The 22,413-nt window shown below is 38.1% G+C and overlaps 1 protein-coding gene across 3 annotated transcripts in view; it reads right to left on the reverse strand.

Annotated features, from left to right (window-relative positions):
- Positions 1-22,413, reverse strand: part of LOC124159006 (ankyrin repeat domain-containing protein 11) — a 35,927-nt gene that overhangs the window by 1,756 nt on the left and 11,758 nt on the right. Inside the window, exons 3-9 of one of the 3 annotated variants that reach the window (XM_046534482.1) lie at positions 14,882-15,094; positions 10,160-10,302; positions 7,357-7,486; positions 4,381-4,489; positions 2,316-4,083; positions 1,454-1,666; positions 1,122-1,373 (exon numbers count right to left, since the gene is read on the reverse strand). In XM_046534482.1, the coding sequence (XP_046390438.1) occupies positions 1,122-1,373; positions 1,454-1,666; positions 2,316-4,083; positions 4,381-4,489; positions 7,357-7,486; positions 10,160-10,302; positions 14,882-15,094 (2,828 nt within the window). The other 2 variants (XM_046534483.1, XM_046534484.1) reach the window with 2 other exon arrangements.

Below are 22,413 nucleotides of genomic sequence, written 5' to 3' on the forward strand. Positions count from 1 at the left end.
AAATTGCGCATGTTAACCGAGATAGGCCCACATACATAGAGACTTCCTCTGCTGCTGCTATAGTAATAAGCCAAATGACAAGATATTTCATTGTGTATAGTACTGGTAAATGCAAAATATTTTAAGTGATTTTTGATCACATTAAATTTACATTACTGAAAATTCTCTAAATAAATAACAAATATAATTGGATTAGTTTACTACATTAGTTAAAACTTGATCATCACCTAGCTCCACAGTTCTCATTCTTAATTAAGTGTTACCATTTCAATGCTTGGCTTTCAAAAGCTGTCGTTTTTGTTGGGCTGTTATGAAAACTACTTGAATAACATGCCAAATTATCTGACAAGTGATTGGATCTATCACATCATTAAAGTTGCAAATTTAAGTGATAGATAATGCTGTAACCCCTAAAAATATGGAGAATACATGCTTCCAATGCCACTGAAAAGAATTACCTAGAGACGGATAAGACAAAATTCCATTCATGCATATCATTTACCTAATCAATCGTATTGTAAGCTCAGGTTTAATGAATTATTCAATAATTCATTTAACTGGTATGGCTGCTTCATATGGCAGGTAAACATAGTGCTGAACTCATGAATGTGCCAAGTATTACGGATGATTTGCCAGTCATGACTCTATATTTAGATGGTGTATTTACATTTAAATGCTGTAACGATCTTTTTTCTGGTTGACTCATTAATTTGTCCATTAAAAGCAAGTAAATAATACTTCATCAGGCTTTATTATGAGGCCTTCATTCTCAGCCAGTAAGAATTTAAAATCTAGTTTAAATCATTTATGAACCTCCTCCTTTTAGTTTCAGTAATGATTTCAGCTTCAAGCTCAAATACCAGTGGATCCAAAGAACAAAAACTACTCCTCCCTATTTCCAGCAAATATTTTCCTTTTTTCATTTTCCATTTAGTAACTGTAACTCATGCAAATATTATAGCAAGAATATAAGTAAATATTACTTTTATTCAATTCCATTTTTTCCTTAGCCAAAGAAATGAGAAATTTTGGTAACATTAAAATACCCAAATTAAGTATGATTTAGATATTGAGAACAAGTAATTTTATGCTTAAAAATAATTGAATGATGAATTCCTCACCTTAATCTTTTCCCATTTGTCATCAACATCCTGGAGCCAAGATAAAAACAATCGTCCATTATAACGAGATCTCGCATTTCTATCTTTCTCTTCTTGCTCAGGTGTTATCACATTATACACTTCTTCATCCTTCAAAATAGTACATGCTGAAAAAGGAAGTGCTTGGTTGGCTAACGCTCTGGCAGCCCGTCCATGGACACGCAAGATTTCTTGCTCCACTGATAAAACTAATTTCTCCTTCTCAATCACATGCTGTAAAAATAAAACAAAATAAGAACATACCCATAATTGCATAGCAATACCACCAAAACAAACAAGCATAGGAATATTACCTGCATGCGCAACCTGTAGCGTTCCTTCTCCTGCTCCTGGAAAAGTTCTTTCATAGGAGCAGCTAAGGACTGGGGAGGGGGAGTAATGGGCACTGACAATCTTGAAGTAGCATTTCCCGCAAGCACATAAGTACATCTATTCATGAGGTAATCCTTGAAACCTTGTGGAGGTTTGGGCTGTACTGGAAATAATCCTTTGCGGCGGCGTTCAATCTAAAATAAAATCACAAACAATGACAAAAACAAAGTATATTTCTCAAAAACACAGTCTTTAATATGTAAACTGACAGGGTTCATTTTTCCTATTTGAACCTAAATAATAAAAAATCTTGTCTTAAAAATCTTATCTTAGCTATTTTAAGGATATTGATGGTTAGTACAGAAATGGAGGATGGATTTGGCATAAAGAGCAGTTCAAGATAACTGGATTGGAAAAGAAGTGAAAAAACCATGTAACACAGGCTTAAAGTATGATGGTTTCAGATCAATCGACATCAACTTCTGGACTTGAACCACCTCTATGAACAAAAATAGCTTTTGACACTCATTCAAATTAAAAAATAAAACTTCTACTTATATGACACAAGAAACATTCACCATCAATAAACATAGTGATTCAAGGTAGATAGATAAAAGAAAGAGAAAACCCATTAAAATGCTTAGGGGAAAATTACCAAGTTAAAACCATTTCCTTAATTTTTTCCAACAATAAAATATTACTTATAACAATTGGAGATGCTAAACCAAAGAGTGATACTAAAATACAGTTAATGGGGTCAAGTGGGCATTTAATAATGAATGAGATCCCTATCCCGGAGATAACGATAACACTAAGTAACACAAGAAATAAAAAGTTACCAACCTGCTTACGAATGTTGAGGAAAAGCTCATAACAGTTGGTAATTGGCTGATCATGAGGGTGAACTTCGTTGACAGTACCAGATGGAACATCCATTGACACATCATTTGACTCCTTTTTCAGTTTTCTTTTACGAGGATGGACATCAACAGTGGATGCAGAGGACTGCTGTTGCTGCTGTGGCTGCTGCTGTTGCTGCACTGGTGTAGATAGTTGTGACTGGGGCATGGATGTAGGTACCTGTGGCATTGGCTGTGTTTGGGACTGCGACTGCTGGCCTTGAGGTGCTTGTTGCTGTGATTGTTGCTGTTGTTGTTGTTGCTGCTGCTGCTGTTGTTGTTGTTGTTGTTGCTGCTGTTGCTGTTGCAAAATTGCTGGTTGCTGGGCTTGCGGTGGTTCTTCACTGCTACAATTGGTGCTTTGCCCAACATTTGGAGCTGCAGGAGGAGCTGAAGGAGGGGCTTTCTCTTCTGTTTTCACAGGGCAAGAAGTCCCACTGCTCAATGCAGGAGAGGTAGATGCTGATGGAGCAAGTTCAGCCGCAGGCTCTGAAGGATTTGAAGGTGACAAATTGGAGGTGGTGACAGTGGTGCCTGCTGGGACAGTTGACGTCAAAGTTGCAGGAGCTGATGTCACCGCAGGAGCTGCAGACACAGTTGGTACAGCTGATGATGTTGGGATTTGAGGCACAGAATTCTGAGGCATCGGGATGGTTGAGTGCATGTTTGCCATACGATGTGAACTTCGAAGGACTCTCTGTGACCTCTCCTCCGACAGAGTGGCAGCATCTTTCTTTTCATCACCTTTCGATCCTTGGAGACTGTTTAATGCCATATTTTCCCTATTTGCCGTGTTGCAGTCATTGGAAGAAGGTGCACTTGAGGGCTGGCTATTTGTTGTGGCTACTACTGCTCCGGAGCTGTTGGATGCAGACGAAGATGGATTCTCTGCCCTCTCAGTCTCACCCCCTCCTCCAGAAGAGACCACATAGGGCAAGGCAGGATGGTGGTGGTGGTGCCTTGCTCCACCATTCTTACCATTATTCCGCCCCCCTTGGTCACCACCTTCAGCACCACCAGAATTCTGCTGAGGGATGACAATTTTTAGAGGGGGAACCTTTGGGCCACCTGCCCCAGCTCCACCCTCCCCTCTCCTCCCATCTTCCCCCTCACTCTCCCCACTCTCCGTACTGACTCTAGCAGGTCTTGGACTGGCCCCAGGAGATGATGTGGCATTTGGACTCTTACGATCGGTGGGGGTATTACCTCCAGATGAGCCACCACTTCCACCACTGGACTTTCCACTTGATGTAGCAGAGGTCCCACCACCTTTATTTGTCATTCCTCCACCTTTTGGACACCTGTCTGCAATGATACCCCTTCCAGTTGGACGCCCTGATGGGCCAGAATTCCGGCTGATCTCTTTGCTACTCTCGGGCCTGTCTTCTCTTCGCTTCTTACGTCGGGTCTCATCATCGCCATCTTCACCATCATTTGTGTCAGCATGACTTCGCTTGCCAAGTTCCACCTCCACTGACTTCAGTTTTTCCTCCCTTGTATTTGATTCAGTTGAATGCTGATCTGAACTTCCTCCAGATGCATGAGATTCTCTAATATCGGACTCTTTGCTGACCTTTGAAGGGGTAGCAGATTTATCAGCATCTGCTCCAGTGCCAGTGCCACGAGCAGCATTTGCATCTTTGTTACTTTTGAATTCATAGATATCATCAACCTTATTTGAACTAGAGTCCATTTTCACACTGAATTGCACTCTGAAAGATAATAATACGAAGGAACTGATTAAACCTCAATAAATTGCTATAATATCATTCCAAAAATGATTCCCTCATGAGAGCCTCATACATCAACCCATAAATGCACACATTGTTTTTCCCAGGTGAGAGTTCACAAAATTCAAGTGCGAAGGATATACAGAGATATACATCTTTCTAAAACTAAAAATTGTAGTAAATGGATAATTGACATTCAAGGAATTTATAATATAGTTTGTAAAGAAATTTCGAATAAAAAGATTTTGAGACCCAATTCTGAATAAGATAAACACTTACCTGGAGTCATTGGGCGGAACTTCTGGTTTTGATTGGGAAGGCTTTTTCTCATCCCTAGTTTTCACTTGGTGTAGTCTCAACGTAACCCTAGGTGAGGCAAGCTTGTCCACTGAAGAAAAAAAATACGAATAAAATTAATTTCCGAGAATGATATGTAATTATTATCTTAACATTGCGAGGAAAAAAAATCACATCGGCTGAAAATTCATATGATATCAGATATAATGATTAAATAGCTATAATGGCTATTAATAAAACAAAAAATAAAATGGAACGGGTTCAATGAACGCATCATCCACTAATACAGTTAAGCATTCCATCAATATATTACTAAATATTTCACCTACTTAACTGACTGATGAGCCACACCAAGCATTCACACGTAATAAACAATTAAAGACAACGTACGCTAGTGAACACAAATTGTAACTTCAACCATTGATAATTCCCTCATCGACATTCGGGAATCGGTCACCTTTGTTTTGAGGTGGTGTTCTACGCATTTCACAGGGGGCACCACAGGCCTCGTAGAAAGATGCACAACTGAAGTGGAGGGATCCAATAAGTTTATCGCTGGGTTCAGTTTTGTTAAAACCAATTCCATTCAAATCTGTGAAGCAGCGAAAACATATTTATGACATAAGCATAATATTAAGTGTTGCTAAATTCCATGCCAGAAACATCAATATGAAGCAAATGCAATTCGATCATCAACAAACACCTGGCGTATGATGCACATTCATAAATAGAAGTCCTTACATAATTCATGTGGCATTGACAATCTTGAAGAATACATTGCAAAAAGTAATTACATATCCCATAATTTAACTGACACTCATGCATTAGCTCGTAAATGAGGACTTTATAGTCCTTTTGAACGATTGTAATGATCGCGAAATTCAACAGTTAATCTGCGAAAATTGAAAAATCTAACCTTACCATTGTCAATTTTGAAGAGAAGTCAAACCAAGGTAGCACCAAACGATTATTGGAGTCCAGAATCGCAAGACACCAAACATCATGATGATTTACGAAACTTGGATATATTACAGCAACACAAACCTCAAATCATAGTGATACATGTATTTTAAACATTCACTAACGACAGGGAGCTCAAATTCAAAATAATAGCCACAAAAACTTCCTCAATCATGAAACCTAACCGTCACAGCGACTACGCACTCACACCCGCAGTCGGCACACGACTATCAGGCGCTGTTGCCTGGATGAACGTACGCTGGAACGCCTCAGCGCCATGCTGATGCGACAGTAGCCCCCTCAACCGGAGAATATAAAATTAGAATAAAATTTAAAAACTTGAATAAGAAAGCTTTATAATATCAAAATAATATTTCATGACACAAATTTTACAAAAATGTGGTCTCTAAAGAATAATTTACGAGTAAAGAATGGTGTACAGCAAGAACATATCTCCTTGAAATTTCAGGAAGGCGTGGTCCTAACTCATTTGAGGAGAGATTCCACCAATCGCACAGGGAAAACGTCCATATACCTGTTGTTTACGTGACCAATCAAAAAAAAGAAATACCCGGTCGGAGTAATTACATTTTTCAATTCCTGAAAAGAAATTACACGCATATTATGCGTTATTATCGCATATTATCCCAGTGCACGCTAGTGATTCATTTGCGATCCCTAAAAATTCGAGTCGCATCGGGTATTTAGACGAAAATAATAAAAAATAGATTTTTTTCCAATTTAATTTTTAGTTGCCACAATTTACGCTGGCACAAAAATGTCGAGAGTAAAATAAATATAGATCAACGCAACGATGACAAATAACATTAACTTGATTTTCCTGCCATCACATCAGAGGCTCAGAATGGGGAAAAATAACCATAATTATGGTTTGTGGTGGACTACTGACGACGAAATACCATTGAATTGTTTTACTGACTTTCTCGAACAAAATTATTTTGAACCCAGCGAAAGCTTTAAATGGAACGTTAAGCTCATTAACGTTGACAATAAGATAAAAAATAGGCGAAAGCAAGCGTAACAGCCAGCGATGAAGAGTGGCACCGAAGGAAAGATAATCGGATGCTTTTATTGCTTCCTTCCAGTGATAAATTATATTAAAAAAACAAAGATTCCATATTCGACATGATTCCATAGCCGATTATCAAACTTGCTTCAGCACGTCCTTCAAATACGCATTCTTTAAATTAATCATTATATACTTGTAAAATCAGAAGAACAAAACGAGAAGGAGTGGAATTTTTCCGTATTGAAATAAACAATTTCAATTTTCCACGATTACAAATTTTTATCCGACCTAGCTTTAGATGTAACTAAAACATCTTCAAGGTTTTTGAACCATTCTGTACCCTAAAACTTTTTGGTAATAAACAGTTTATACCCGTGGAAAATTGCAAGCGTTAACTTCAATATAGGCATTACTATGCGAAATGATATTTATAACGCATCGAGAAATAATTTTACACCATGTTATAATAAATAGCACTACAGATCTCTCTTTACAAGTAACGTAAATATCGCGATTGAAAGACTGTTGGAAAGGTATTGTGTGATTTAAAAGGCGCAATTGACATTGTTGGGATAAGTAAGTTAGGAGGGTCCGCATACTGTTCGAGTAACACCACTCTTTTCTCCCAGGACTTACAATTAGCCCGTCTCTCTAGCGGTCCCGGAAGGTAGGGACTAGGTTTTTATTATTTGCGCTGATTCATCTAAGGATATTCCAAAAGTCAACGCGGTATTCTCCCAACATTAGTCTATGAGAAAGATCAAGAACACTGAAAAAAATGCCTTATGCCCCCGTTCCATTAAATTTTTAATTTATAATAATAATAATAAGCACAAAAATTCCTTAAAGAGTAAAAAATTAAGGTGAGTTATAGTAAATCAAAACATTTCCAATAATGTTAAAAAAAATTGGGTGCGTGAATTTTCCACAAGGGAAAAAAAACAAATTCAATTATAAAAAACAATTACCTGCACTAGTGGAATCCAAATTTTCAGCGAAAACTGATGCAACCCGCGGTGCAGCCACATCCGCCGCCGTTTTTCCTCTCTTATTCCTCAAAGTAGTATTAGCTCCACGCTGAATGAGAAGTCTCACCAGCTGAAAAGTAATATTTCGTGGACGCTCTCATGCTCATTTTAAGGAAGAAAAATAACAAGCTAGTATTACATCAGCAAACTCCATTCAGACAATACGATTTTATGAGAGACGTTACGGATACATGGATACAGCAGCAGATTTTAATTCTAAGCCTACCTTACCTGAACCTAACAAACATAAGTTCAAACTGTCAACAGTAAAAGCCAACACCAACAAATGGTTAACAATAATTTATCCAACGCCAATAATACTCCACTCAGGCAAATCAAGAAGTCCGCTATTTGCGACACGGTGTTTCGAGCACACGCCAGCATATATGGGAAAATTTCCATTGATTTTCATTTTAGCACCACCAAAAACCCCTAAAACGATTTTAACATTGATATGAAATGAGGCTACTTATGATACATGATGGAAAAATTAATACGACAAAAGATTGTTAAATAGCAGGGTGGATGAAAAGTAATTATATGAAAATCTTAGGTCTCCACTATCCTCTTCGGTAAGTCACTCATATTCCCCCTGACAATTCCACAAGTTTCACTAAAATATTTGAATGTCATAAAAACGATCTAATTGCCTACCGTCCAGGACAGCCCAAAAAAGATGCGGGTGGCTGTTCCTGGACCAATCCAAATCCATCGAAAAGTACTGCGTGTACCAAGGCCTTCAACGTAAACTCCGTTCCTCATCTCTTCGTAAACACATTGTTAGAATAATTCAATCCCGCCTCACGCGCTCTCTCCAAACGGATTTTAAATGTTTCAACCCTTTCTTCTATTGTACTTTAACCCTGAATCAGCGAACTTTCTTCATATCAAAAAAACCAAAACCTTCCGGACGGCAGCACTCCGGATTCAGGAACACTCAAATAACTTTGAAGACAAGACGACAACTTGAAATGAACCCGATGATACCTAGCTTAGAGCTTCAAGGTATGCAAACGCACCCTTCACACCTCTTTATTATGTCATCGACCTTTACTGCTACACCGACAAATCTTAGACTGTCTCACTGGACCTCTAACGCAGTGGCGCAGCGAGGGGGAGGGGTTTGGGGGATAAAGACCCCCCCAGAGCTCAGAGAAATTTTTAAGTTTAATCCATTTTACTTAATTGGATTGATATTACTAATAGAATAGTGTAAGGATTAATAAAATATCCCTCAGAAAGCCGTAAAACTCACCATTTTTGAACCATTTATCTTAAAATTCCGCAATTTATTAACCTAGCACATACCTCTTATCCTGTTGGGTATTCCATACTTCCACACACCCCGGTTTTAGTTGCACCTAAATCCCTCCCAGCCTTAATTCTTAGCTTCGCCCCTGCTCTAACGAACGGAGGACACAAACACCGTGTCTGCTATCGCCACCATTAATTCTAGCCTGAGGAGCAAATGCCTTCACGTATGAACAATACTTCAAAATAATAAAACAATACATAATTTGATTCGATTACCAAAAAAGTAGAAATGGCAGAGTCAACTTTGACTCCGTAAGGTCGGTAAGTGTAAAAAATTTTCCGGTGGAAGACCCAATAAAATTTCCTCAACATTATTCACCAATAAAAATAAAGTTCCTAAATTAAGGCAATTTTCCTATTTAAATTTAATGCTCTACAAATTTTTTTCCCAAATTTCATTCCGAAAAAGGTTATTACCAAAGAAGAAATATGTTATCTGAAGGACTGCACCCGCAGTAAAAGTTTAAGGTACATAGGTATAGGTGAGGAATAGTGACCGATACTTTAAATTATCTATTTGGCTAATTTCTATGATGTCATTCTGTAAAATTATAATTCCTGCTCATGCAAAAACTACGGCCTAAGTCATAATGTAAATATAATTTTCAACTCTTATCGAACCTTAACGTCGCAAGGAAAAACAATCTAAATCACAAAAGAGGCAGGAATTATTCCAGAAAACAATTTTAATTTTCTAATATTGCCCGCAAAAATTCGACATATAAATAAAACAGTGACTTTAATAAAATAAGGAACTTATTTTATGATCTTAAGAGATGTCAGCTTGCTTACCTTTGATATTTTAAATGGATTCAATAACCTGAAAGAGAGTGCCTGATGACGAATCTCGGAAATGTACACAACATGGCTCTTAAATAACCATTTTCTACGGGGTGAAAAATCACGAAATCAACATAATTGAGCCGAACTACGGCTCCAAATGACGCTCACAAGCAATTAGGCACTGCAATCATGTTTATATTTCTCTTACGGTTCTCAATCGTTTATTAAGCCAAGACATTAGATGAAAAAACAAACTACGAATTACACTACGCAAGAAAATTTATTACGACCCGCGTTTCAACACGTTGTGTCACCGTCAGGCCTAAGCAATAAGAAAGCACAAGCATTAAGGGTAATTTAACCTAAGGTGGAACATCGATCAAATATTATTTTCAATATTTATAAACAATAGCAAGAGCGTATACGCATAAAAATGTTAAGGTTAGTCGTCAATCAAAGAGGTAAAACTGATAAATCCCTGAGGTAATTTCACGTTCATAATGTACTGATTAAAGCCGCACAACAGGGTATAGGAACATGTTCCTCATCACTCTTTCCATCAATGATGGCTATGAAATAAAAACGCTCACGGATGTCCCACATTTCATGGCTAATGGTGAGGTCTGGGTGGTTTCTGGAAACTTACGTTCGCGTGTCCGTTGACTGATGCATCATGAAGCGGAGTCTCGTCATCCAGGCCGCGGGCGTCCACGGAGGCGCCGGCGTTTATGAGACACCTCGCGACGTTCTCCCAGCCGCGGTTGCAGGCCTCGTGCAGAGGTGTCCATCCTGGTAGAAGAGATTTATTCAGCATTAAAAGGCAAAGTGAAATCAGCGATTACATGGTTAAAACTATCCTCCATACTAATACGAATACCCAAAAATGATACACTGGATATTTCACCCACGCAGAACTACAAAAATAATGATTCTACATAAATGAGTTATGTGAACGGCTGGTGAGTCTTCTGTCGGGAAATATTTTCTTAAACTATAAATACGCATTCCTATTCTTAAGTTATCTCCGTTAAGTGAAGCGTCTCGCATATCGGATTTGTCTTAAATGTGGTTGAAAAGGCATCACTGGCCAATTTCATCAATTGAATTTGGAATTGACTAAATGCGTTATTAGGTTGGATAGCTGTAGGTTGATGAAAATAAAATACATTCCACCGCATTTACAGTTCCCAAATGAGTTTGACAATCAGGTGCGTACAAGATAATTTGGGTTGATGTTGTGTTCGATCGGGGACCTGATTCTGTACTTTGAGACCATAGAACCAAGACGGAACAGCATGGATATTTAGCTTTTAAGATAAAAGTTTCGCGACAATAGTATCTATTTGGATCGTATTCAGTAAACGTTGCTTCGACGATATGGTTCAGAAAAACCTAATTTACAAAAATCTACTAGATCGTCCTTGGATAAATATTTAAGGCAAGAAACCCAAACATCGTCCAATTACGGCCTTAATTTGGGAATCGCCGAATACAATGGAAAAGTGAAAGGTTTCAAAGAATCGTCATAGCTGCGGCATGGAGAGGAGCACTGAACCTTGGCGAGGAACGAATTTTTTTCTTCGTCGATGAAGTTTGACAAACCTTCCCGCCATACACACAACACAAAGGGAGAAGACGAATATATGATGCATTAATGAAGGTGACAGCAAAAATCACTGGGCACATTACTACATTAAGCGGTAAATTTACTGAACATAACCATTCGTCTTTCCTGTTGCATATATTATGTCTAATACTTTAAAGCGATTTTTGCATAAACGCCTCTCGTATGTAGCACATCTCGCTGGACATCAGCATTAAATTATAACGAAAATAGCAGAGGAGGCCAGATCTGGTAATAAACCTCATTCCAGGGCATTTTATTCCATGAAACATATTTAAATTTACACCAAAACTGTCCAACGTAATTTCCCACTAAATCAATAACTTGAAAACACATGTCAATAAACCTAACTATCGAGACTTAATAAAATGATAGTTTAGAAAATAAGAATACATATTAGGTGACAAGAAAAAACATTTTACATTTTGGGGAACCATTCGGTTACGTATGAACGTAAGCGAATTAATAACGAGACTGGATGGATAATTCAGTTGGGAAAAAGCGTGAATGAAAACGAGAGTTTTTATAGCAAGGTTTAGCACAGAGGTTTGGAGGAGCCTCATTTTTGGGGAGTGTAACAGTATGGCAAGTAAAATTGATTGGAATCTATGTAAAGAATCTATGAAACTGGAAAATGTCTGAATGGGCAACGAAAGGGTAAAATGAAATACCACGACGAGCAAAAAGGAATATAAAGGAATGATTGGAACGGCAGATGGGTGCAAAAAGATACAGAAAGAGACACGAAAAAGTATTGGGAAATCGAAATATTCCTTTCTCTAAATCCATGTATGAATAAAATTCAATATGGTAAAAGTATGATCATTCATATCTTAAATATGATTGATGCCCTACAGTTTTATCGTAATTGAAGGTTCTCTAACCGTAAAACCGTTCATGAAGTTTCGATCTTTTGACTATCTAATAAATTTCTATTCCTTGTTTATTTCAGCTTCAGTTCTTAATTTATCCTAATATTACAGTAATATTAAGTAAAATTGCATAATAAGAAGAATGCGAATAATATCAAGAACTTCATCGCAGTCAGAGGGTAAGCCAGGAATTTCTTTCATGGGGGGTCCAAAACCACGGGGGAAAAATTTTATGAAAAACAGGGTACTACTAAGTAGAGGGTTACAAACTAATTTTAACATTTTTATAATCGAACATACTTAATTTGTTAAAGAAATCTTTAGTAAATCTTGATTATTTTTCAATATTTTGTCTTCTTTTATGAAGTGACACGAAAGGTGTTTTCATACTTCGGGGAGGGGGGGGGGAGGGGTTCGGACACCTCCGACCTCGCTACGCCACTGATCGCAGTAGGTAGTTTCGTAACATTTACAAACTTAGAGAAATCCGAAAAATATGGCATCCAGCTCGCGATGATTATATTCAAAAGTCATGAATAAAAGGGAACGCGGTTATTTCCAAGCGCTGTTCCATTAGATTATTGCATGAGCGGGAAAGCAGTCTCGCATAACGGAGACGAGGATTCGCACGTCGGCATCTTATATTCCGAGAAACCCCACCCATGCACTGTTAATCGACCCAAATGGGCCGCATCATCACGTATTTCCTCAACAACTGGCCCTATTGCAGTCATCGGTCACTTCCGCCACTGATTCAATACACGCCGGTCACATTCCGAGAGATTGGGCAGACACGTGACCTCCCAGGTGAGATGCGCCTCCTCACCTCTACTTCCTCGTTCGCTCGATCTCACCACAATAAAGAATCCGCATCGGATAGGAGAAAGACATGGAGGGCAGCGTCAAACCAATCATAGGATTGTTGACTAATGATGATGATGATGTGAAACAAGGAAATATTATACGCTTCCAATCATTCGCTGATGTTTCACAAGAGCATACATGAGATCGTGAACATCAACATTTTCATGGTTTCCGCAGTATTAATTAAGTATGCGAAACTGAACTTGATATATGAATGACGGGAGTCCGCATGATTAATGACTCGGATAATGTCCCGCGATTACATTCAGTAGTAGCTTAGATTACATATTAAAAGCATCTAAAATCGGCATGTTTGGATGAAAGAATGCGAGATATGACAACATACGGTAAATCACAATTTTTGTGAGGAGAAAGTGAAAAGAAAGGTATTGTGATGGAAAAGATGGAGGAAAGGAATCTGAGTGTATAAATGAGAGAGGAACTTCTTCCGATTTTTCTTCTGATGGTCATGTTTTTTAAACTTCTCCATAGCCAACAACGCACTGAATGGCTGCTTCAACATTATACTAATAGTAACGTATTAACGTACTTCACCTCACAATTCAAGGCCTCGAGGCATTGCGAAACTCGAGTATGTACAGCGCGATCACAAACTGCGGATATCATCGGAGCGACATGAGAAAGTTAAGTCAGCTAAGCTCTTATGGGATTTCCCTGACCGCAATTAATCACGATTAATTTTAAGAAAGACACATAGGACAAACAACAAGACTGAATGTTTTGTACACAAACGATATCACATTAAAAAACGATACGAACGAGCTTCAATTTGGTTGACGAAACTTGTGAAGCTCACAATTCAAGATTAGAAAACACAATGCAAACTCGAAAAGACACAATGCTACACTATGAAGCTATGCAAAACTCGAAATACTCATTCGGTGAGTAAAAGATAACGAGTATAGGGTGATTTTCGACGGTTAAGAATGCAAAAATGAATTTCTACAGGCAAAAAAAAAAAGAAATTTAGACAAAAATTGGTTTGTAATAATGATAATATATTATGCTATAGATTTTCTTAGTCTTTTCCAGTAAAACTCCATCGGGAGTGTTTGGGATAGAGAAATATTATGAATTCGTGATCGATATTGCGGAATTCCTTAAACTCGAGCGATGCACCGCTTGGGAAGACTTGGGTAGCGTAGAAAAACAGCTACTAAGTACCGAATGGTGGGGCGAAGCAATGGTTGGGACCTAGAATATTTTGGGATTTTCAGTTACAAAACAGCGTAGCAGAAAATCATGTTTTCCCAAATGGGAATTCAACTATTCTTTTTCCAAGACGAATAGTAATACTCCGTCTGACTGTAATGACATCTATTTTAGTACCAAGGCCTTAAAACCAGGATATAATACATTGAGCAGTTGAGAAAAATGGAAGAAAGATGAATTAGAGAGGGAAGCGTTCATGAATGGGAGAGAGAGGATGAGGGATCGCCTCGTTCGAGTTTTAAGAAAAGTCTAGCGAAGAGTCTGACCTGAAGTGTAGCATTAACGGCGCGAAAACTTGGACGCGGAGGAAAGAGAATGAGAGAACAGAAGCGTTCGAGATGTGGGCATGTAGAGGAAGCTTTTTGAGATATGGAGGAGGCAGAGTGTCTGGATGAAGGGAGTACTTGGGGAGGAAATAATTAAAACCGTGTTGGAGGAAAGTCAGATGGGCAAGGGGGAGGAAGAGAAGAGTATTTATAGATAAAATAATAGATAATAAGAGAATGCTAATTAGAGCGGAATAAAATTCCATTTGAGAAGGGGAGACAGACTGAGATTCGCAATACGCTTCATGCAACCCGCCTTACCCTAGGGAACACCTCAAATTATAATATTAATTATACATATTAAGTATCTCGATTACGTAGGATTCTATTCTATGGGAAAAACACCAATGATCGAATATTCCTCACCTCATTCATTTAACCTAGGATATTTAGGGAAAAAGGGATGACTCCATTAAGAAATATACGGAACATTGAGAACCAGTAATTACCAGCAAAGTCGGTGCAATTGGGATCTGCGCCCTGAGACAGCAGCCTCTGGACGTGCCGGAGGTCACCCCTGATGGCCGCGATGTGGAGCGACGTCTCTCCCCGCTCGTTCCGCCAGCATGTTCCGCCGCGAGACGAAGTCGGAGTCCCGTGAGACTGCTGACAGTGCGACGGCGAAGCGGAGCCAGACGATGATCGACTCGGTGAACCATTGCCTGTAAGAGCAAGATGCCAACAAATATGAAACATCAACGTTGTAATGGCGAAAAAAAAAACTTTTTAGGCTATTAAGCCGCGTTAATGTTTGGGTGACCCCAACGTTTTCCGACCGATGCCTGTCGCTTATTCAAGAGAATCTCAAGGAAGAAGATTCCCTTGAGAAAGCAACAACCATTGGTCGGGATATAGCCTAACATGTTTTTTTTTAATCACCACGAAGATCACCGACAAAAGTTTTAACGAAGAATAATCAACGCTGTTACCTCAGAATATATACATATATACAAAGATATATATTGGCGGGAATAAGGAGGCCAATATCCGATTTCCAGAAGGAAATTGCATTAGTCTGTAACTTTTCAAGAAAATAATTTTGTTACACAACGTCAAAAATTAATATTTTCGAAATATTAAAGAAATTTCCGTAAACTCCACATGGAGTCGTAATCTCGATAAACTCAAAAATAAGAGAGGATAGCTATTTCTATCAACGGACTTCATCCAAATCCATCAAACACACCAATTGGAACATCATTTGCAAATCGAAAGTAGCGCTACCGTATCCAAAGTGAAAACTATATGAGTGGATAGCAAATACATTGAACATATTATAAAATGTGAACCGTAAAAATTAGAGAAAGAATAAATATTCAGTGTTTATAAAAACTAGAACAACGGGTTATACGCTACACGCGAAATCTTCGACGCTTTGCGGCCTAAAGAGGACTCACACTAATGGAGAATCAAAAACTTAACAAAGACGTACTAAATAAATTAACTTTAACCAATATCTTTCCTCTTTTCATTGATGTGGTCACCAAAGCTGCCTCGCCCGATTTTGTTCGTTTTCAGAACACAACAGCAAAGATACGATACAAAATCCTTAAAGAAACTTATGCATTTCACAATCATCACGACGCAAAAAGACAACCGTTATCAGCATGGAGATCAATAGGCCAAGACAATGATACGAGTAGGTGAGAAAAACTAGAAGCTATCTACAGTATGTTTATTTTCGGAGTAAAAGGAAGGTTAAAGCTTTAGCTTAGCTTAAGAACCTTAGCTTAAAATATATCAACCCAAGTTGCATTATCAGCTGAAAGGTAAGTATTGCACAAACCCTAAGGAGAATAGGAGTCAGTGTCACATCCCCATGCCGATACATAGTCTTCGCCCAAGTTTCCAGGCCCTAGAGAAAACAAGTACATATTCCTAATCGTATGGAAAAAACAGCCACTATTTATACAAAGAAATATACGGTTAATTTACTTAAATAAGGAAATTATTTCGTTGCGAAGCTCGTTATATCCCCCGTGAAGGAAGTCGTAACGCTGATAGGAAACCTCAAATTAAGCCAACAATAATGTTCAGATTGACATTGTTAGTTTATCCCCAAGATGAATCCTAGTGAAAGAAAATTGCGTCCATACACATGGATTTAATCAAATATAAACATTTTTGAAATTTTAAGAGCCTTTATTCCATGATAATTTATCATCAGAAACATCTTCGCGGTTGAAATTCTCAAAATGAAGAACGAAATAAAAAATGGACAATTATTTGAATCGCTTGTTGATTACAAAGACGATCAAAAGGGGCCAATTATTTTTCTGCGGATCGGTAGGCAAGTAAAGTATAATTTTCAAAACAACGACCGAGCGGAAAGAATCATGGGGCGCCGTTAGACTTTCGTTGAAACCTCCCTACAATGCAACGCGCGATATAACGGAAAATGTATGACTACCCGCTTCGGAGGAAAAAAAGTTTAAAAATCTCCTGCCAACCAACAGGAGACAGGTTGTAACGCAGTAACTCTTTCCTTCCACCAATTTTATTAAACGAAAATTTCAACCCTTTCCTGCATTTTGTATCATGAATGATACACCGTACTCATTGCCGGTTATTTCTGAAGGGCACAATTCTTCCTCTCCAACGCATGGTGTATCAGATGCGATACACCCCGTTGTTATACTTAGTGGTTCTCGAAGCAGTCAGCAGGTGCCAAAGGCGATCAGCTTCTAATTATGTTGAAGGAAGTCAGCTTCCCGCATGAGAAACGAGCAAGAGGATTTACCCGAGTAACATCTCTAAGTGTGAATGATTTATAATTAGTAAAGAAACGGGTGCAAATGAGAGGTTTTCAATGAGTATGGGTGTCATATGTGATACATGACCATTTAATGAAAAGTTGCCTACAACATATGTTGTTTCTGGAATACGTATCATGTGTGATATATATTAAAATTTTCCTTAAATTAAAGAATAGCAGAAAAAGTTATTAACATGTAGTAATTTCGGAGCGTTTCCCGAAATATTTTTCAAGATAATTTTTTGGCACGTATTTAGAAATTAATGCAGTTAAGGGTTAACTTTAAATATCGTTAATTGTTGAAAAGGAGCTCACAACATTGAAAGAGCTAAATCAACTAAAATGATTTTAATTTACATTAGTGCTTTAAGTGAAATTACTTGATTTACACAGAAAATGGCTATAGATTAAGATTCGAGGATTCCAAAAAAACCTTTGCTACACCCAAAACGTTCTCGTGATCAAAACCGGACGGAACATGTGCAAAAAAAACCCTGTGAGACCAAGGAATTTGTGCTTCCATCTCTCAGAAAAAGCAGAAGGCATGCTAACGCACTTTACTATTTTTAAACTCTTGATTTTCTTTTCCATCACTTTTTCCCATATAAGCTTGAAAGCAATTTCTCACCTGAAAAAGGAACGGTATTCTTTTGCATTAATAGCAACAATTAGCGATATATTTTAAAACCTATAGATGATAATATAAGATTCAATGATTATCGGCGGGCATTAGTCGATATCATTCCACATATTATAGCCAAAACATTACACGACCTGATACCATAAAATTAGTAAAACATCATCTAAGATAAAAGGCAGGCCAATTAGGATTTGAGAATGAAGGCTTCTCAGACAAAATAACGAAACACAAGGATAATTGAATACCCGTCCGTACAAGACAAAATAATTTAACCATTCACTTTATTACAATCTAAATATAACCAAACTTCAAACAAAATATTCCATTTTTTTCCAAAGGAGAAGGCAAAATGTGAAGGGACAAGAGGGTCGAACTTGATTCAATTTACCAATGGTAAACCACACAACGGAAATAGATTTGTCACATTAATTGTTTCCCCTTTCCCGAGGAAGGAAAAACTTGCTAGAGGCGTTCGAACAAGTGAATACTGGCCAGTCGCCATAAAGAAAAATGGAATACGGGAAACCTGCGATAGATTTTATTGCAAAAAATCATGTTTCGATACTGCTACACATCTTTTCACAAAACTCAGCGCATATTTGGACTTCAATAGAGGTAATTTAGCTTACATAAAAGAATAACATTTGTCGACAATTTGCAAACGCATGGATTCGCATAGCGCTATTATGAAAAAAAATCCCTTGGAGAGCATGCTTTATAAGCGGTGCAGATACATGCTCTATGAAATTCTTTGAAAATAGAGACTTAATTAATTGACAATTAATTCAATATTTTAGAGAGTCGCACTTAAGACGTAGGTAAAATCTACTATTGTGTTAATACAACGCCTAACCATAAAAAATATACCTAATTGAGTACTTACATGAGATATATATTACATTTTACAAAATGCTCAACAAGGTCATTTTTGTAAACTATATGAAGTTCTGTACAAATTTTCTAAATCATCACATAAACCCAATAAAAGAAATTCTACGTAAAGGTCACCAAAAATTAACAACAAAAATATTGATAATTTATATGGAATAACTAATTTTTGCTGCAAATTTCGGAAATAGATGCAAAATAGTCACATTTTTTTCTAATATCCATGTTCCGTAATACCAAAATGGTTCATTATGCAAGACGCATATATCATAATTGAAAAATCTTATCTGCTCACGGAACATTAAGAGAAAGGAAGGAAGAAACCCTCTCCTTTAAAAACTGTAAAACTTATATCCTTTATCCTTCGCTGATATGCCATAAATCACAAGAAAAAATTGATAATTTAATTGTAAACTTCCCTTGAGATTGTATATTTCTCATTATATTGAAACCAATGAAGTCGTGCAACCGTAGTCATTAAAAATATTGTTTATTGTTTAAGGTAATTGGATATATACTACTTCCGGAGAGCGTCTATATATTTAAGAAACACCTGTTCATTATTACCTGCAACTCAACAAAATACGCTTCGTATGCAGCGAATATTTAAAAAATAAATCGTTTTTTCTTTAATTAGGCCTCAAACATTTTCGGGCGCAATTTTCCACGCATGCTCATACCTAGGAACAAATCTAAAGCACTACGTATGCGACGAATGATATAAAAAAATCATAAAAACGACATATTATACCGGAATACTTCCTTAAGCTTAAAAAAGCTTATACATATATATGGAAATTAACTAAAAGTTGACGCAGATAAAGATTTTTGGGCAAAAACACTAACACATAAAGAGGGGCTAGAGAAGTTGAGACTAGGTTAATCGCGAAGTCTTTCCATCATAGAGAAGATACCAGCGAGATGCGAGTGGGCACACGGCTTGAAACCATCCCCCTGAAATTGACGAACCGAGTTTCGTCACTTTAAAATCCCCCGCCCTGAAGCCAATCGATCGCACGGGCGCCGTGACGCAGGAGGAAAATTTCACCACCAACATTCCTCCTCGGAACCACGCAAAAATAAAGGATACCATTGGTGGAAACAAAAGTGTATCTGGGTGGGAGAGAGAGGGATGGCGGGAAGGACAGGGGAGGGGGGAGGGTAGAGCATTTTCAAAACATCTGCCCGACCCCATCGACACGAGCGGTATAAAACCGAGAAAAATGAGGGAGGACCCAGAACGGTCTGTTCTGAAGGTACGGGGGGGTAGCTTCCACTGGTACCTTCACAAACCATGGGCTGATCCGACAGAACCCTACAAAAACGCCGTTAAAATAACAAGAAGGAATGAAACAACATATAAAGGTGTAGGTTACTTGATTAATTTATTCCCGTAGTGTATCTGTAAGCAACACATAAAACTTAATTACCACTTCATAATGATTGCACGTTGCTCAGCCATCGAGAAAGCAGAATACGTTTCGCTCGTAGCAAAATGAACCCAGACGTATCTGGCCTGCGATGCCTACAACCACGGGTGCTCAAGCGAAACCTGCAACTACGTCGTCACTATCTTAGGAGGCAAATAGTTATCAGACATACCTAAAAGTTAATTGGCTATTCTGTTTCCGAAGTGCATCTAAAGGCTATAAAAAACCTAATGGCTACTTTATGGCATGGGGACGAAGTAAAAATGCTATCAGATAGAATGAAGGAGAATGGGGATTTGTAGATGGAAGTTCAATTAGGGGCAGGAAAACAGCGGGATTATTCGCAATATTGCCAATTTAGACCAGCATTAATTGGTAGAATACCTTCAATAATAACAAAAACATTACCTATTTGTTCAAACATCGAACTCCCGGTCGTAGCAAAATGAACCCAGACGAATCCGGCCAGCGGTGCCTACTACCACGGGCCACTCCAAACGAATCCTGCTACTACGTCTTCACCATTCGCGGTATACATGTTGCACCCGTCGCAAATATCTCTCTTCGTTTAACCAACGAATCCGGCCTGCAAAACAACCAGTGACGAACAAACTCTACAGCAGAAAGACACTTGACCACCTACCATTAAAATGCCAAGTGCGATATCCGAAGGGAATGAATCTAAAGACAAGTGCCTGCAAGTAAAAGATATGCCTGCACATAATGATTCGGATGGGTAGATCAGGAGTCATAATCGCGCAATACGAGCGGCGAGTTACGACAGTTATAATAAATAATCAATTCTCGTAGCGGGTAGCTTAACTGCTCTATTATGACTTTTAAGTTGCCAAACCCTGCACTTCAGGTTTCAGTGAACGCCGCGAACTAACACAAGTTGTAAACAGAGAGAAGCTCTCAATCACTGATAAGAAGCCAACAAATTCTCCAAAGTTGATAAATAACAAGACTGATATTATCAGTGAAGATCACTCGATTTTCACGCCATTTCCACGAGGGACTCAGTCATCGTCATCAGGGATACAGAGATTCACAGAGGATTCTTTCTACTTGTTTTCCTGGATCCTCGAGGACGATGAGCGAGTCGCTCGTCCAACGTTGGAGGAAAAGATGGAAAACTTCACTCGGAGTGAAACCCGAGAAATCTTTACCAATATTGTTCGCCGGGAAAGCATCAAAAACACTTCAAAATTGATATTCTTTGATCTTAAAGATGGGTGACGCAGTTTTTCATTTTAAAATCTGAATCTAGCCACCAAACACAACACTCACTGCACAGCAAAATGGGATTATTTCTCGATTTCATTAAATGAATGAAACATTCGAGGCAACATTTGAATGTTTACACGAGCCCAAATCCCGAGGACTACTTTTTCGTGGCAATGAAGTGATACCACTGTTTTGAAATACCAATTGGGGATTTCTACCTGAAAATGTTTGAATAAAATAAAAAAATAAATTCTAATAAGTATTGTAGGAACTCCGGGAATAACAGCAACAACACTTTAAAAGAATTGCTGAACAGTTTCAATAATTTCTGAAGTGCATACAAGATTGGTCACTTAGATGCAGTAGATGATAATCAGGACCCGATATTTTCACCAAAATGTCAGGTGATTCAAAAGAGAGGAAAAAGGAAAAGGAGAGACAGTAACAGCAGACAACAATATCACATGTGCAGAAACAAAATATTTTTCCTTGCAGTAGAAATGAATACGTACTTAAAGCAAATGCCGTAAAATTTAAGATAAAAAACAAACATGGCGACCCGCTCTACCATCGCGCGCTCAAAAAAAGAAGGAAAGCGAGAGAGGAAGGGGTGGGGAGGAGAGAATATTTCTCGAGAAGTATTAAAACAACTTGCAATAAGTACTTGATTTAATTATTTTTAATGCGCATACAATATTAGCCAAATTACGTTGCATATGAAAAGCAAAACCAAATTACTGAGCCAAAATAACAGACGGTTCAAAAAAAGGGTAAATCAAAAGACGGAGCTGGGACTGTAAATGCAGAAAAATGTGAAATAGTTCAAAACGAAAAAAGAACTCCCAGCAAAATAATTTAATCGTGCTTCAAGCACGCTACTCCTTAAGTTACGATTCATAACAAATATGGCGACCCGATATCAGAGTCAGGACTTCGAGCGGCCCAAAACGGGAAAATCATGAAATGTCTCAAGAGCAAGCGGGGTTTCTCAAGAAGAAATATAAAAAACTAGCTATCCGTTTAAAATGCCATTCATTGCGC

This window comes from Ischnura elegans, chromosome 5 (assembly GCF_921293095.1).
Source record: "Ischnura elegans chromosome 5, ioIscEleg1.1, whole genome shotgun sequence".
In the NCBI taxonomy this organism is placed as follows: domain Eukaryota; kingdom Metazoa; phylum Arthropoda; class Insecta; order Odonata; family Coenagrionidae; genus Ischnura; species Ischnura elegans.